Raw genomic sequence first — 17,423 nt, 5'->3', positions numbered from 1 at the left:
CACACACACACACACACACACACACACACACACAAATTAAAAAAAAAAAGAGCTCAGTTTGAGAGAGACTCAAGGGGAGGTCCCAAGCTTGCTTCTACAAGCAAGCCACTCTGGAGACCTATGAGAACTCACCCACCCATGCTGGGTGGGCAGAGTCCCTTCCAGAGGCCCCTGACTGTAATTACCTCCTACTCGTTTCCTTTTCTTAAAGGTCCCACCCCCCTCTCTGTCCAGCATAGGAACCTTTGGGAGATGACCCTATCCAAGCCGCAACAGATGCTATAAGAATTCTGTCTCTTCCTTTCAATTCTGTATTCCTGCCTGGCTTCATCGTCAAGACAGCTTCCCCTGCTCACAACAGCCCAAGCAGAATTTTCACCAGATTAGCAAACCCCACAGAAAAGAGCATTTGGGAACCAGGTCTTCCAGCCAAAGTCTCAGAGCTGGTTCTCATTGGTCAGAAGGAGCCATGTGTTCACATCTGACCCAATCAGCTGTTGGAGGATTCTGATTGGTCAGCCTGACCTTGAAAGCAGGAACATTCAGCCTCACCCAAAATCATCTGGACAAAGAATAGGCACGAAGTGCATCCTGGGTGATGTACCAGATAGCTGCTGTTCTCATCAGAAGGAGTGGGACCTGGGCAGTGGCAGACACAGACGTGGGGTTGGGCTGATCCCCCAATTTCTGTCGGAATTTGTGCTTTATTTATTTATTTATTTAGATACTGGGGATTGAATTTGGGACCTTGCACTTACCAGGCAAGTGCCTATGCCCCTGAGCTATATCCCTGGGCCACCTATACGAATCTGTAAGGCTCATTCTTGGTTCTGTAGGATTTTAGCCCTTGACCTGCACCCGCTGGTGTCCTGGTTCCCTGACGTGTTCGTGTTCTCTCACACCCATCCTTCAGGAGACACACAGGATCTATAGGCAGAAGCTGGAGGAGCTGACTGCCTTGCAGACCTTGTGTAGTGGGTCAATCAACAAACAGAAGAAGCGCCTCAAGGACTTGCGAGTGGAGCTCCAGAGGTAAGTCGGGCTGAAACTCGAAGGACCCTGGGAATGCTAAGCGGTAGCCTCAGCTGATTTTTAAATTCTTTTTCTTTTTCCCCGTGCTAGGGATTGAACTCATGGCTACTCTCTCACTGAACTATTTCCTGGTTCTTTTTGTTTATTTTGAGGTAGATCCTTGCTAGGTTAGTTGCCCAGGGTGGCTTTGAACTTGTGATTGTCCTGCCTCAGCCTTCTGAGTAGCTAGGATTATAGTCCTATGTTACCACTTTTTTTTTTTTTTTTTTTGAGACAGTGTCTCACTATGTAGTTCAGGCTGGTCTTAAACTCTTGGGGATCCTCCTGCTTCAGCCTCCTGAGTGGTGGAATTACAAGTGTGTACCACCACCCCCAGCCTAAGGCTCCTTTGGTTTTTAAGGAACCAGAACTCAACTCAAAACTGGTTCAAACAAAGAATGGAAATTTTAAAGGAAAAACCCAGGAATAGCTTCAGGCATCAGCGGATCGAGGGCTCAAAGGTCACTGTAGAAACTGTTTTTCTCCTCTCATCTCTGCCTTCCTCTAGCTTGGCTTCATTCTCAGGCTATCCGATGGCCACCCACAGTGCCACACTTTGTCCTCCAGCATCCTTCCTAGTGGCAAGCCCCCCCCCCAAAAAAAAAGAGGGAAAACTGCTTGTTTCAATTGTCTGGGCTTTCACAAGCCTCTGTGTCCTCACTAAAATTCAAGCTCTTCCTTTAGAACAGTGAGGGAAGGTGTAGCTGGGCGGCTGGCATCCCCTCATGCCCGCTGCGTGCCCCGCACTGCCCCAGGTGCTCCCGCTGTTTGTGCTCAGATCTTCCTCACAGGCTGCTGTCAACACAAGGGAGAGTCGAGGACGTTGCCAAGATCACAAGGCTCTGGGGAGCGAGGCGTGGGCACAGAGGATATGGAACAGAAGTTGCAGCTAGGTGTGGTGGTGCAGACCTGTAATCCCAGCACTCGGAAGGCTGAGGCAGGCGGATTGCAAGCTGGAGCCCAGCCTGTGCAATTTAGTGAAGCTATATCTCAATAAATAAATAAATAAAATATGGGGCTGGCGAGATGGCTCAGTGGTCTAAAGCACCTACTTGGAACAAGCTTGGGAAAGCACAGTGACCGCGGTTGGATCCCCAGCACCACATGCCAGCCAGCCCTGCCCCCTGGTGGGCTGAGCTGGCCACACACACAATAAATAAATAAATAAATGTTTAAAAATAAAAATTAAAAAATAAATAAATAAATAAAATAAAAAGGGCTGGCACACACTTCTAATCCCAGTACTAGGGAGACTGAGGCAGGAGGCTCATTGTGAATTCGAGACCAGTCTGGGCTGCAAAGTGAGCTGAAAGCCAGCCTGAACTGAATGAGACCCTATCTCAAAAAGACAAAAATAAAATAAAATGGCTGGGGATGTAGCCCAGCGTGGCATGCCTGGATGCAATCCCAACCCACAGAGAAACAAAAACAAACAAACTGAGGTCTGGGTGAGGCTTCTGCGGGTCCAGACCCTCCCACCCTTCCACGTTGTAGTGACAGGCTTCCTGCCTGCCCACCACCACAGGTACAAGCGCCGGGCGGGTCAGGAGGAGGCAGAGCTGGTCCAGCAGATGGACGCCCACATCAAGGAGCGGCAGAACGTCTTCTTCGACATGGAGGCCTACCTGCCCAAGAAGAACGGGTAGGAACTCAGGCCCCGGGGCCTAAGGTGGACAGGAGGTGTGGGGAGAGATGAGGCAGGAGGAGGACGTGGCGCACAGGTTCTTCCCGCCCAGGAGGGGCCTTCAGGTGCCTGTGACCTCCCAGAAAAGGCTTGCGAGAGGTGCCACCTGGGGTGCAGAGACAGATGTTCTCTCCAGGAGAAACCTGCGGTGCTGGCCCGCGCCTCCCCGCCTCGTGCTGACAGGACCCACGCTGCTCCGCACTTTTCAGCTGCCTGTTTTCACAAGGTTCAGTGAGGCGCGTGAGCTTCTGGCCTGGGCAGCGCGCAGCCCGAGCATGGCTAGGCCAGGCCAGGCTCCCTGAGCTGGCAGTCACAGGCTGTGCTGCAGCAGCAGCCCAGCAGGCGTGCCCATGTCGCACTGTAGCGCTCTGACCTCCCTCCTCGCCTCTTTCTCTCTGGTTCTTTGTGTATTTTACACCGGTAAGGAATCTGTGTACCAGATGATACAAAAGCTAACTCAGAGTTGTAAAAGGGGGGAAAAAAAAAGGAGGATTCATTGGCTCCCAAAGAGTCCAGATACAGCTTCAGCTGGATCCAGTACCTCAGAGGACATGGAGGGCTGCCCTGTTAGGAACTCTCATGTGGCTTTCTTTTGTAGTGTACACATTTCCTGCTTAAACAGTCAATTCTCCACCCTCCCCAGTTCTACTTACATTCTAGTAAGGGTAGGAAAAGTCCCAGGGCTGATTCTCTGGCCTAGATTGTCACGTGGCCACTCATAGTGGGGTTGGGGGTCACATGATCCTTTTAAACCTTAGGATACTTTGCTGTGATTGGCTGAGCCGTGGTCATGTGCTTTCCATGGGGGTAGGGTCACGTGATCCTTAAAGCCTTAAGACATGCTGCTGTGATTGGCTGAGCCATGGTCATATAGTGGGGTATGATTGTCTAAAGAGAACCAAGTTGGCCTGCAGGAAATGGAGATTGAGTTCTGCTCTATAATTCTGCTCTGGTTGTAGCAGACTGGAAGCGTTCTGAAAATTAACTCACAGGAAAAAACCCCCAACCCATTCTCATCTCCCTTCAAACTTGTACATACTCTTCAAAAGCCACTTGAAAGGGGCTGGTGAGATGGCTCAGTGGTCTAAAGCACCTACTTAGAACAAGCTCAGCAAAGCACAGGGACTGCAGTTCAATACACCAGCACCACATGCCAGCCAGGGCCGCCCCCTGGTGGGCTGAGCTGGCCACACACACACACACACACACACACACACACATAAATAAAAATAAAAATAAAAATAAAATGTCACAGTAATCTCTGTGCCTGGAGTTTACCCCTCCTCCCTGAGGTGCGACATCTCTTTATTTGCACCTTGGCTAGTGCAAGCCTCTCCCAGGGTAACGCCTGCTGTTTCCTACAGGAGCCCAACACACACATGCACAAGGACCCCGCAGTTCTGCTCCCGGGCAGTTCTGCTCCCGGGTAGTTGCGGGTGCCTCGGCCTTGCGTCCCCCGGGAGGTGGGCCTGAGATGGGCCTCAGTAAAGCAGCCAGACACCAAAGGTCAGCACTGTGCCTGTTCGTATGAAATGGCCACAATAGGTCGATCCCTAGGGACAGAGAGTAGGCACGAGGTCGTGGGGATGGGACAGGACTTGGACACGACTGCGTGAGGGGGTAGAGTTCTTTTCAAGTGAAGGAAATGTCCGGGAATTAGGTAATGGTGATGGTTGCTCAATATTGTAAATATATTGGAAGCCAGTACATGGTGCACTTTAAAAGGCTAAATTTTATGGCATGTGAATTATGCCTCATTTTTTTTCAGGAACTGTTCACTGCCCAAACCAGAAAACACATGGCTAAGTCTGGAGGACCTTATGCCCAGTGAATTAATCCAGATTCAGAGAGCACCATACTGCATGATCTCATTTGTATGTGGAATCCAAAAAGGGGGACATTGAGTACACAGAAAAGGAGAGCGAAGAGTTGTCACCAGCGGCAGGGGTCTGGGGGAGATGGGGAACCCATTCAAGGACGACAGACTTGCAGTTTTGTAGGGCGAAGCAATCTAGAAATCTAGCGTATAGCATGAAAATTGTGTTTAGGAATGTCCTTTTGTATATTGAAAAGAAACTTTTGAGTCAGGGTCTCACTATGCAGTTGAGACTGGCCTTGAATTTACTAAGTAGCCCAGGTTGGCCTTGAACTGGTAGCTGTCCTCTTACCTCAGCCTCGGGTACTGGGATGACAGGGTATTGAACCCCAGAAGCTTTCCACTGAGCTACACCCTCACCCTTTTTATTAATTAATTAATTATGTATTTAGTACAGGGTCTATAGGGTCTTACTACATAGGTCCGACTCATAGTGAACCTCCTGTTTTCATCCTTCCAAGTGCTGGGATTACAGATGTGTGCCACCACACCCAGTTTCAATTGCCACCTCAGTGTGACCCGTGGGCGAGGGCGGCATGCCTGCCCCTCTGCACCCTGCCTAAGCAGTTGCTTTAGTCTGCTGGACTATCAGGCCAGCCCTCCCAGCCCTTTTTAGAGTCTAAAACCTTTTGTTTTTATTTTTGTTTGAGGCAGGGTCTTACTGTTTAATTGAGGCTTGCTTTGAACTCACTGTGTATCCCAGGTTGGCCTTGAACCTGCAGCAATCTTCCTGCCCCCGCTGCCTGAGTGCTGTGTGTGCCCCCTGTGGGCGGCTTGTGAAAGATTTCAGTACTCTGTATGTACCAAAAACCAAAACTAAACTAAAAACCAAAAATTGAATACCCAAGTACCCAAAATGAATCGGTGGTAATGATTCCACCCAGTGGAACACTGTTCACTGGAATAAAGGAGTCAGGAGAAGTGTGATGGTGGGTGCTGCCCCAGGTGTGCTCCTGAGGGGGGATGCCAGACAGGAAAGATTTCACACTGCATGTTTATGTGACGTTCAGAAACAGGCAAAACAAGGGATGGCCAGATAGCTCAGCGGACTAAAGTGCCTGCTTAGGCAGGCGCAGGGACCACGATTCAATCCCCGGCATGCTGGGCCAGCTCTGCCTCCGGGGCACCCTGAGACAGCAATGGAGACTGGGCGTGGTGGTGTGTACCTGTAATCCCGGTGCTCTGGAGGCTGATCTGTCTAGTGAGCCCTGTAGGACCTGTACTACATACATTTTTTAAAAAAAGAAAACAGGCAAAACAAACCAGTTGTGCTGGCACATGCCTGTAATCCCAGCACCCAGGAGGCTGAGGCATGAGAATTGCTTTGAATTCAGTCAGCCTGGACTCCAAAGTGAGCTCAAGGCCAGCCTGCGGTACATAGCAGACTCTCTCCAAAAAAAAGTCTGAAGCTGACACTTAAGATGTGTACACTTGTGAAGGTTGTGCTTTTTTTTTTTTTAAAGCAAGGTTACATTTTATTTATGTGTTTATTTAAGATTACTTTTTTTTTTTTTTTTTTTTTTTTTTTGGCAGAACCAGGGATTGAACTCAGGCCCTTTCGCTTGCCAGGCAATTGCTTATTCTGCTGAGTCATCTCCCCGGCCCCTTAAGGTTACATTTTTAAGACAGGAAAAGAAATGGACTCTGGAGTAAATTTGGGCCCAGTGAAGGTAGGCGAGCACACCTTAGTGTGCACGTGGACCACTGTGGCTTAATTTTCACGAGTATCCTTTTGTTCAGGCTGGCCTTGAACTCACTTTGTAGCTAGGCTGGCCTCAACTTTGTAGCAACCCTCCTGCCTCAGCCTCCTGAGTGCTGGGATTACAGGCGTGTGCCACTATGCCCAGCCAAGAGCATCCTTTTTAAATTGATTTAGAGACTATCCCTGTGTCTTTGCCTCACTGGCTGGAACCTAGTCACGTGCTGCGCCTGGCTGCAAAAGAGGCTAGGAGCTAGGGGTCATAAGTCAGCTTCCGTGGAGAAGTGTGTTCATGACAGCGTTGTGCACACTGTTGCCAGTGTCTCTAGCTAACCCGTCGCCGCCGCTTGATGGCCACTGGGCCACCTGCTCAATGGCGTGTCTTCTGCTGTTGACTACCTGTTGGTTGGGCGTGGCCCTCACTGCTCTGTCTTCCAGGCTTTACTTGAACCTGGTCCTTGGCAATGTGAACGTGACCCTGCTCAGCAACCAGGCCAAGTACGTACCCGCCCCGCCCCCACGGCTCAGGCTCTCGCCACTCGGGGAAGACGCACGAGCTAGGCTTTGTGCAGAAATCCGACTGTGAGCAGGTGGGGCTCTGCGCCTCCTGAGCCCGTCCTCCTCTGTGGCTAGCACATGGCAGAGCTTTCTGCTTTCCTTTTTCTCTTCCAGTGATCAACTCCGGGTGCCATGCATGCTGGGCTCCACCTCTGAGCCGCACCCCAGCCCTCCTCCCTCCCTCCCTCCCCAGGTCACTTAAGGTGGCCCAATTCCCTGATGCCTGCAGCAGCCTCTGCTCCATTCCCTGCATGTGACAGCTTTTCTCAAGGGAAGCAGGGCCTCCTGTCCCTCTGTGTCAGGCCATTTCTGGATGGCTATGACCCCTGGCATTTGTTTTTGGTTGAGGGAGGAGGGTCCAGAGGGTCCAGAGTCTTAGCCTAGAGTTCCAGGACGGGACAACTTTTGTAATGGATCTTCTATCCCTCTTGGTTGTCACTAACTCAAGGCCAGGTCTCTTTCTGCAGGCTGGCAGGTCCTTTGGGGTGGGGCTTGGGGAGCAGAGGGGTCATTGTGTGTGACCTTCCTGGTGCTGTGTTTCGTGGCAGATTCGCCTATAAGGATGAGTATGAGAAGTTCAAGCTCTACCTGACCATAATCCTGCTCCTGGGGGCCGTGGCCTGTCGCTTTGTCCTTCACTACAGGTAGGGGACTGGTGGGGTGTGAGGAGGAGGCGGTGGCCGGAGGGCTGTGCCGGGTGCAGTGCAAGGCTGTGAAGGCGGCCGGGATGGTGATGGTCTTGCTCCGTGCGGTGCAGCCTTCGTCCCCACGCCGCAGGAGGACATGGTGCGGCCCGTGCTGCAGAGGGATGGCAGGAAGCAGCACGCCCAGGGCCGGAGGTGGGGTGTAGAAGGCTTGTGTATAATTCCACTCAGAGCCGGAAAATCTGTGGAGACAGAGTAGCTCAGTAGGGAGAGACTATTTGTGTGTTACAGAGTTTCTTTGTTGTTGTTTTTTCTTTTTAAAACTTTTATTTGTTTGTTTTTGTTTTCTTCAGACAGGGTTTCACTATGTAATTCACACTGGCCTTGAACACACTTCATAGCCCAGTCAAATTGCCTTGGCCTCCTGAGTGCAGGGATTACAGGCATGCACCACTCTGCCTGGCTCAGAGTTTCTTTGGATGATAAAAATGTTCTGGAATTAGGTACTGGTGCTTCACACAATTCTGTGGATGTGACACAGCCCATTTATGTTCTCTGAAGGGGGAGTTTTAGCTGAGCATCATGGTACGTGCCTGTATCTGGGCCGTCTGGAAGGCTGAGACACGAGGCTCACAAGCCTGAGCCCAGCCTGGGCAATTTCAGGACCAAGAGAGATCCTGTATCAAAATTCAAAAATTACACAGAGCAAGGCTTATAGCTCATGTAAAGGCTCTGGGTTTGATCCTCAGTACTGCAGGGAAACAAAATAAATTTCATCATATATGAATTGTATCTCACTTATTAAAAAGAAGGGCTGGGGATGTAGCTCAGTGGCATAAGCACCTGCCTGGCAAGCGCTAGTTCCTGAGTTTGATCCCAGATACCAGAAAGAAAAAAGAAAAAGAACAGGGCATGGTGGTACACGCCTATAGTCCCAGCAGTCAGGAACCTGAGGCAGGAGGATTGTTGTGAGTTTGAGACCAGCCTGGGCTACAAAGTGAGCTCAAGGCCAGCCTGAACTGCATAGCAAGACCCTGTCTCAAAAAAGACCAAAAAAAAAAAAGCACGAGCAAGATCAGATGGCCTCACTAAATCCAAGCCCTGAGACAGGTTGTCACCACCAGTTGTCCCCTCTGGGAGCCCCAGTCTCCCACTTGTAAGCTGATGCAGCTGCAGGCCGAGCGTGGTGGGCTGCGTGATGTGGTGAGGCCACACTGGGTCCCCGTGGCCGAGGGCTCTCTGGGACTGGGGCCAGCACTGCCGCCCCTCCATTCCCTGGGCTTGTGTTCTCTGCCCTGAGGGCGGCAGCCAAGTCCGGCTGGGGCGCAAGCCCACATATGGAGGGTCTGCGTGCTTGTGGGGCTGAGCTGCCACCTGGGCCACTTGTGTCCCAACAGAGGCCCTGAGCCTGAGCCCTGCCAGCTCCCTGGGGGCAAAGGCTGTGCTCCCCAGCAAGGGCCACTCATGCGCGCCTCTGGACAGTGCTGAGAGTTCTTGGTGTGCAGCCAGGGTCCCTTGCGCTGGGTCCTTCGGGGCGCTGCATGGAGCCTGTGCCGAGCTGTTATGTGCCAGCGATATGTCACACACCCTCTCGCCCCTCCCCTCCTGGACAGATTCCCTAACAAAGGAATGGTAAGTTCAGGGCCTAAAACAATAGGAATATATTGTCTCAATCCCAGAGGCCAGAAATCAGAAGTCAAGGTATTGGCAAACGGGGCATGGTGGGACACATCTGTTACCCAGTACTCTGCGAGGCTGAGGCAGGAGGATCTCAGGTTCAGGATTGGTCTGAGCAACTTTGAGAGTTAGTGACATCTCTGCCTCCTGCACTTTCTGTTCAAATCTCATGGCCTCTGATTGTCTCAGCAACAGGCATTTGAGCCTGTTTTTTTCTCCTGCTGTGGCCAGGGTGGCACTTTCTGGCGGGCTCTGCGTGTGAAGCTCAGCTCCCGCCCATGGTAGCCCTGCCGGCAGGTGCCCTTGTGCCGTGTTTGCAGGCGGCGTTATCTCTTGGAAGTTGCTCACCTGTCCATGGTCCCATGGCTGGGAAGCAGCAGGCTCCAGATTGGAACTCAGGCCCTGGGATTCCAGAACATGCTGGTCTCCCAGGACTGTCCCCAGCCACCACAAGGCACACTTGCTAGCTTTGTGAAGCTCCCAGCATCTTCCTTTGCTGAAGTTGCTCCTCCCTTCCCACCCTGGGCTGTCACCGTGGGGGTCTTCATTTGGTGGGGGCAGGCATCAGGGCTTTCTTCTGTCCCTTCTGCCCCCAGGCTCCGAAGCCTTCAGCTGCCTGTCTACCTTTTCTTCCCCCAGTACCGGGCATTGAAGCCAGGGCCTTTGCACTAAGCTCCACCCCTAACTTTTTAAAATTTTATTTTGAGACAGCGTCTCACTAAATTGTACAGGCTGGGCTTGAACTTGTGATTCTCCTGCCTCAGTCTGCCAAGTCCTGGGATTATGGGCGTGCATCTCTACCTGGCTCCTGCCTGTTCACTTTTGAGGTTTGCTCAGCCCAGCTTTAGGGGTGAAGCAGAACTGGTTCTCCCATTAGCCTCCTACTCCTAGCCTGTGTGGGCTGCAAGATGGCCTTCGTCTGCATAGCAGGGTTTACTGCTGGGCCGAGGGACGGGGATGCACCCTTTAGCCCCACACAACCTCATCTAAAACGGCAAGTTTCTTATTCTTCTAGGTTGTCTGACTCAGGTGTGGTGGTCCACCTGTAACCCTAGGGAGGCCGAGGCAGGAGTATCACCAGGAGTTCAAGGCCAGCCCCGGAGACCCTGTGTCCAAAAACTAAAGAACAAATAGGCCCTCCGCCACCCTGCCAGCAGCTTCCCATCAGACAGAAAGTGTGTGGCAGATTTCAGGGTTCCCCTGGGCCAAGTGGGCTGGGCATCGCAGTGGATGAAGACCTGTTCGAGGTCTGGCTCCTGTGGCTGCCTGGGGGTCCTAGCTGGTGCAGGAGGGGGCCCATGGTGTGTTGGGGTGAACACAGGTGGCTGTCTCTGCTTCTCACATGGCTCCCCCTACCCAGGGTGACGGACGAAGTCTTCAACTTCCTGCTGGTGTGGTACTACTGCACCCTGACCATCCGTGAGAGCATCCTCATCAGCAACGGCTCCAGGTAACGGAGCCCGCTGTGCCCTGTCGCGGAGGGGCGTCCACCCTGTACTCCCTGTCTCCCTGGGGCCCTATGACTGTGCAGGCGCAGGAGGAGGGAAGCCGATGCTGTGGGTACAGCGTCCCTCTTGATGCCAACTAAAAGAAACCCTAATTTAAACTGATTTAGTGTACTAGGAAATGTGGTATCTAGAAAAATAAAGGTAGGTCAGGTTCGTTGGGCCCAACCTCAGGCAAGGCTTGACCAGGCGTTTAAATGTCACCAGACCCAGCTTCCCTCCATCTCATCTCTTCATTCCCGGTATGTGACCTTTCTCCTCAGGGTCCCTGTTAGGGCCTCAGCAGCCGCAGGCTCACGTCTTCATGCCAGGTAGACAAGGCACATTTCCTCCGGTGAGGGAGGATCTCCCTGGCTAGGTTCTCTGGGCTGTGTCTAGATGCCATCTGGGTGGCTCCCTTGCCTGTGTCCGAGCCAGTCACTGTCTCCAGACAGCGCTGTGATTGGCCAGGCTGAAGCCTTACTCACCCCCTCAACTGTCATTAGCAGCACAGAAAGTTCTGCAAAAGTTTCCCAGGGAACATGGATATCGGTACTAGAAGGGTGGATAGGCTTGGACGACAAGAGGTGGGTGCCGCATGCGGAGGAGAGGAGGATGGACAGGTGGCCGAGATGGAAGACTCCTGGGATCTAGTCCCTGTGCCATCACCGACCAGCTCCGTGAGCCCAGGCTGTTTCTGAGAGATTGTGTCACTGTCACTGAATGAATGCAGGTGCCATTGTGGGTGGTCTGTTTTCCCATTTCTTAAAGGCTCTGAGTTCAAGAAGCCCTACAATTTTCTCTTCATCTCTTTTCCACACTGCCTGCCCCTGAGAGAGGTCTTGACCCAGGAGGACCATGGCCTGGCACGGAACTCAGGGACTGAGTGGTACTCGGCATGAGGTGGCTCTGTCCACTGTCCCAGCAAGTGAGGAAATGGAGATGCAGGTCTTGAGAGCCTGAGGGAGGAGGGATCAGCCAGGAGCCGTGTATTCAAGACTGAAGACTTGGCTGGCTGTGGGGGCACACGCCTGTGATCCCAGCACTCTGGGAGGCCGAGGCAGGAGGATCACTAGTTTGAGACCAGTCTGGGCAAGATAGTGAGAATCTGTCTCAAAATTTAAAACTAAGCTGGTGGTGTAGCGAGCTCCGTGCAAAGGCTCTGGGTGCGAACATCTAATGGGCTGTCCTTGGCTGAGTCGGGAGGGGGAAAGACCTGAGAAGCTGGTGTCTTCCTGTGACTTCCTCACATGGGCTTGGGCCTGGCATCTTCTGACGCTGTTGGGAAACACGGCAGTAGTGGACCTTCTCAGGTAACCAACACTCACAGCTTCCCTTGATTGTCGAGGGAACAGCATTGTCCGCTTGGGATGTGGTTAGGAGGAGGCAGGGTGGGGAGCAGGGGGACACCCTTACCACTAACTTCCTGGACCTACAGCCTTCTGCTGGACTCGGCTCTGGGGCGTGCTTTGTAACAGTCATTCCCACTTTAGCAAGAGTTCCTCTGGGCAGCTTTGTTCTTTTTTTTTTTTTTAAATTTATTTTATTTATTTATTTGTGTGTGTGTGTGTGTGTGTGTGTGTGTGTGTGTGGCCAGCTCAGCCCGCCAGGGGGCGGGGCTGGCTGGCATGTGGTGCTGGGGGATTGAACCGCGGTCCCTGTGCTTTGCTAAGCTTGTTCTAAGTAGGTGCTTTAGACCACTGAGCCGTCTCACCAGCCCCAGCTTTGTTCTTAAGGTATGTTGTGCCAGGGTGCAGAGGTGCTCGGAGACAGAAGGGAGGACTGACAGGGTCCTTGAAAGCATGGGACTTTCGGGTGTACTAAAAGGAAGGCAGGCCGGGGATATAGCTCAGTAGCACGGTGTCTTATCTGGGAAGCGCAAGGTCCTGCGTTCGATTCTCGGTACCAAACAGAAGGAAGAAGACGTGGCCCTGGAGCCCAGTGTTTGCCTGCTGGTCAGGTGAGGAAGGACCATCTCCTGCCTGTGACGCAGGGCTGCGTGGGGTCCGCTGAGCGTTCAAATGCCATTCATCTGCATTTCTTGAATTTCATTTCCTGAGTGCTAGACCCTGAGTTAGGGACCCCAAGGTAACTCACACTTGCTCTTAGGAATGCGCGCTGCGTTCTGTAGAAAGGCCCTGTTGTGGCCAGCAGGGTCTGGGCAGCTCCACGGTGTAATGGAGCGTTTCTGAGCTATCTTCCGAACTGGCATGGGCAGGGAAGTGCAGGTGGGGCTGGCGGCTGCGTGGCAGCCTCGGATTCCACGGTGACCGCGCAAGCCCTGGCAGGTGACGGCACCTGGCAGAGATTTTGGCCCCCAGCTTCTTCTGGCTCTGGCCTTTCAGGGCACAGCTAAGAAGCCATCTCCAGAGAGGAGTGAGGGTGTGGAGGCACCCAGACCTGGTTGAACTCTACCTGTCTCTGACTCGGGCATCTCGGGGCCAGCACGGGCGCTCAGGGTCGGTACCCATGGACACTGTGCTCTGTGACAGATGGCTCCTGCCCAAGTTCTCAGTAAGCGGAGGCCCTGAGGCCACACTGGGGTTGGAGACAGCAGGGCTGAGCCACAGGGACCTCCCTTGCTGCCCTGGTTGGCATGGCCAGGGTGCCCTTGTTCTGTCCCTCAGGTTGTACCTGAAACCAGAACTGAGCCAGGAGGAGTGATCAGGGAGGAGAGCAGGGGTGACTTCCCATTATGAGATGATGCCCACCTGAGGTGAGCCCCTTGGCTCAGTAAGCGAGTCCACTTCCCTGAGTTTCCAGAGTCGGCAGCTTACTCAGTTGGCATTGTATCTGCAGGGGCACGCAGGGGCCCTGTAACTGGCATTTCAGGGAGATGAAAGGGCAGTGTACTAGCCCTCCCTCCCTGCCCCCAGAGCCAGTGGGAATTCTGAGTCAAATTTGTGATTGGCTAGGCTTGGGTCACCTGCTGGCCTACTGGACAATCACTGTTGTAGGATGGTTGCAGAGTCCTGATTGGCCAGCTCTGGGCCATGTGCCACACTATATTCCTCAGCACCACGTAGGCCAAGTGAGATCTGAGACTAGGTTCCTTATAAAGAAGCATAGACTGCAGGGATGGGACGGGACGGGATGGGATAGGTGGCGGTTGACAGATGGTGGAACAGCCGGTGTCCTCTGCAGTTCTTGGCCAGAATGATTAATGAATCGACCACGATGCTGGCTTTCCAATGAGCCAGCCTACAGTACCGGTTTTCACTGGCTTTCTTAAGGCCCTGCCATTGGAACAGACATATAGTAGGTGGCAGGCAGGGGAGAAGCTTTCGTAATAGAAATGCATGTGCAAAGCCAACCCAGAGCCCTGGGCAGCCGGATGGACGGTGGGGCCTGGGAAGAAGTGATTGCTGGCTGCCCCAGGGTCGCAGACGCGTGTCGATTGATAGTGTCAGAACTGGGCTATGGGCACTGAGGACTGTGAAATTAAAAGCTGCTGCTTGGTCAGGTTGTAGCCCGGAGTCTGTTTGACTCAGGCCACCCTCAGACCAGGAGAGGGCATCTCTCAGGGGACCCTTGGGCAGTAGGACAAAGGAGAGGTGACCACCAGAGCCTGGGGAGGCTGCAGCCCACCTGCCCTTTAGCTGAGGCCTGAGGTCCAGGCCAGCTGCCCGTGCTCTTAGGAAGTTGCAGGTGGGATGTGGAGACTGGGGTTAGAGGGTTCTGGGGCACAAGTGCCCCGAGGGTTGTCCCTTCCTGTTCCTTGCATCAGCAGCACCTCCTGGACCTCATGCATGTTAACATTTACTGAGTGCCTTTTGTGTACCTGGTGTTGTGCTAGGAATATGGAGCCCACATAAAGCCCTCTTCTCTTGGGTAACTCCTGTGGCGGAAGTAGCTGCTGCTGGAGCAGGTGATCATGCCCAGAGCGTGGCAGGGCCGTGGAGCGCAGAGGAGGTGCTTCAGATACAGTCCCTGTTTTTGTGACATGTGTGCTCTGGTTGGAAGGTTTTAAGATGGAGCCAAGCCACTTACTAGCAAAATGGGAATTAAAACTTTGGTGTTGGGCCGAAGGCAGAGTTCAGCCATTGAGTGCCTGCGAGGCCCTAGGTTCAGTACGCCATGAAAACATGCTGGGCGTGGCGCCGCATGCCTGTTATCCCAGCACTCTGGGAGGCTGGGGCAGGAGAATCTCAAGTTCCTGCCCAGCCCGGGCAACTTAGTGGTTTAGTGAGACCCTATCTCAAGTAAACAGCAAAGGGCTGGAGAGTGTAGCTCAGTCTGGAGCCCCTGGGTGTTCAATCACCGGTACCAAAAAAAAAGATTGGCAGAAATTTAAGTGTTGGTGAGGGTTTGGGGAACTCTCACACTGCTGATGTGGGTGTGAGTTGGGGCAACAGTTTTGGAGTATAATATACTAAGTAGCATGCCCTGATCCATGCCCTGTGCTCCTGGTGGGCATCATGGGGAGAGTGTCATTGTGCTAGGGAACTTGTGCAAGATGTCACAACAGCATTGAAAGGCATGGGCATTTGTGGAGGGAGGCGGCCAGAACCACACGCTGGAATATTATAGGGTGTTGAGGAGTGACTGGCGTGGTGACACTGTCTATAATCCCAGCACTTAGGAGCCTGAGGCAGGGTGATCATGAGTTCAAGTCTAGCTAGCTTGGGCCACCTAGTGAGAGTCTGTCTCAGAAAACAGAAAGAGGGCCAGGGAGATAGCTCAGTGTAATAAGTGCTTGCCTGGCAAGTGCAAGGTCCCGAGTTTGATCCCTGGTACCACAAAAGAAAAGAAAACAGAAAGAATGACAGACTTGTGGTCAGCAGAGGACCTGCAGCTACTACGCGAGAACAGGCTGCAGGATGATTTGGACTTGCGGTCGTGTCGCGGCCCCCCGGCAGCAGCAGGCTCTTGTGGGTCCCCCTGTGAGTGGAGGGCCCACTTCCTCTGGCCCCAGAGAAACCTGGAGTGACAAAGGTCCTACTCTGCCCCCAGATATCCGCAGTCCCTTTGGGACATGCTTGGGTGGCAGGTCCTGGGAGCCCATGAGGCGCTGCCTACCGTGGATCTGTGAGTTGGAAGGGGGAAGCTGAGGAGCTGTGCTCCTTTGTTCCTCCGCTGCCGCTGCTGCCTGGTGCAGAGACCTAACCAGGCTCCCTTCCTGCTGCCGTGAGAGGGTATAACAGTCAGGGAGCCCCAGTTCTCCCAGTAGGGCCTCCACAGCTCCTGTAGTGGGGAAGGGACGTCAGGGCTGGGAGAGGGTGGCAGAGGCGAACTTGGAGTGTGTGCAGTCTGCTGCGCAGCGGCTCTGTGTGTACATGCACACATGTGCACATGTATGTTTATTCAGCGTGTTTACAGAGCAGCTGCTCTGATCCTGTTGTCACAGGTGTGCTGATAAGCAGACCTGGTCCCTGCTCTTCTGGGGCTCTTGTATGTGTGCGAGGGTGGCTTCAGTACTCGAGCAGTGCCATAGGTGATCTCGGATGGCGGACAGCACCAGGAGGGAAATGGGTGTAACTGGTGGGCTGAGCGGCTTCTTTGGTCCCTGTGGCCGGGAAGGCCTTTGAGAAGAGGTGATGGGTGGTTTGAATCTTGAATTTGGGCCCAGACCCAGGCAGGCAAAGTCTCAGGGCAAAGCTGTGCAAGGTGGCCCACGCCTATAATCCTAGCACTCAGTAGGCTGAGGCGGGAAGATTGCCTCAGGTTTGAGGCCGACCTGGGCTACATGTTCTCTCAAAACTGCAGCCCCCCTTCCCCCTGCCAAGTCTTGGGCAGAGAGGACAGCGAGGGCAAAGTTCTGTTGGGCATATTCAGACATTTCTGCTTTGTGCTGGAGGCTGGAAGTCCTGGCATGGAGCTGACTGGGGGGTGGGGGGTGGGGGGTCCTCCTGGGGCCTTGTTCCTTGGCTGTGACCCTGGGGGCTTCCCTGCAAGGTGCGTGCACCTCACATCCCCATTGTCGCTCCTGCTTGCAGTGGTGCTAGTCACAGCAGACCAGGGCCTTTGCGACCTCCTTTCTTTTTTTTATATATATTTATTTATTTTTATTTATTACATTTATTTATTGTGTGTGTGTGTGGCCAGCTCAGCCCACCAGGGGGCGGGTCTGGCTGGCATGTGGTGCTGGGGATCCAACCGTGGTCCCTGTGCTTTGCCAAGCTTGTTTCAAGTAGGTGCTTTAGACCACTGAGCCATCTCTCCAGCCCTGCGACCTCCTTTCAAGGCTATCTGCAAATATAGTCCCCTTCTAAGGAACTTGGGGACCCACTCAGTCCCTAACAGACTCAGCCGGGTCAGGGAAATGCTGGGCACTCAGGCTTCTTGGCATGAGGAGGACTGGAGGTGGTGCGCAGCTGGTGGGGCTGTGCTGTGTCCTGAGGGACTGGAACAGGGGAGATGGGGACAGGGGTGGCTGTGTTCAGTACTGTTCCTGAGCTGTGCCCAGCCTGCAAGGCCTGAAGCAGAGTGTGGTTCTCTCCTGCCTGAGCCCCCATCTTCTCTTGTTCGCTGCAGAATTAAAGGCTGGTGGGTGTCGCACCATTATGTGTCCACATTCCTGTCGGGAGTGATGCTGACATGGTGAGTTGCCCCCATGTGGGCCCTTGAGCCGCTTAGGGAGTTGGGCCGGGCTGGGCAGGGGACCTTCCAGGGCCACCTGGGTCTTGGGAGCTGTGGAGAGGTTGGAGGCCTGACTGCCGGGGCTCTGTGGAGCCTGCTGGGGGTCTCCTAGCGCTGTTTCATCTCCTGTTGGCCAGGGCAGAGGTGACGG

At 53.5% G+C, this 17,423-nt stretch overlaps 2 protein-coding genes across 3 annotated transcripts in view; one reads left to right on the top strand and one right to left on the bottom strand.

Annotated features, from left to right (window-relative positions):
* Tmem120b (transmembrane protein 120B) overlaps positions 1–17,423 on the top strand; it is a 37,882-nt gene that overhangs the window by 15,696 nt on the left and 4,763 nt on the right. Inside the window, exons 2-7 of the mRNA XM_004635899.3 lie at positions 914–1,032; positions 2,597–2,713; positions 6,769–6,828; positions 7,437–7,532; positions 10,570–10,659; positions 17,168–17,233. Coding sequence (XP_004635956.1) covers positions 914–1,032; positions 2,597–2,713; positions 6,769–6,828; positions 7,437–7,532; positions 10,570–10,659; positions 17,168–17,233 — 548 coding nt within the window. The remainder of the gene's footprint in view (positions 1–913; positions 1,033–2,596; positions 2,714–6,768; positions 6,829–7,436; positions 7,533–10,569; positions 10,660–17,167; positions 17,234–17,423) is intronic.
* The window catches only part of Rhof (ras homolog family member F, filopodia associated), a 25,583-nt gene continuing 18,259 nt past the window's right edge, over positions 10,100–17,423 (bottom strand). The window contains exon 6 of one of the 2 annotated variants that reach the window (XM_004635898.3): positions 10,100–10,120. The gene's annotated coding sequence lies outside the window, so the exon portion shown is untranslated. Of the gene's footprint in view, positions 10,121–17,301; positions 17,316–17,423 lie in introns of those variants that run through there. The other variant, XR_002822064.1, reaches the window with a different exon arrangement.

This window comes from Octodon degus, unplaced genomic scaffold, assembly GCF_000260255.1.
Source record: "Octodon degus isolate 3935 unplaced genomic scaffold, OctDeg1.0 scaffold00076, whole genome shotgun sequence".
Lineage (NCBI taxonomy): Eukaryota > Metazoa > Chordata > Mammalia > Rodentia > Octodontidae > Octodon > Octodon degus.
The sequence above is the reverse complement of the archived record's forward strand: the minus strand, read 5'-3'. Positions and strand labels throughout refer to the sequence as shown.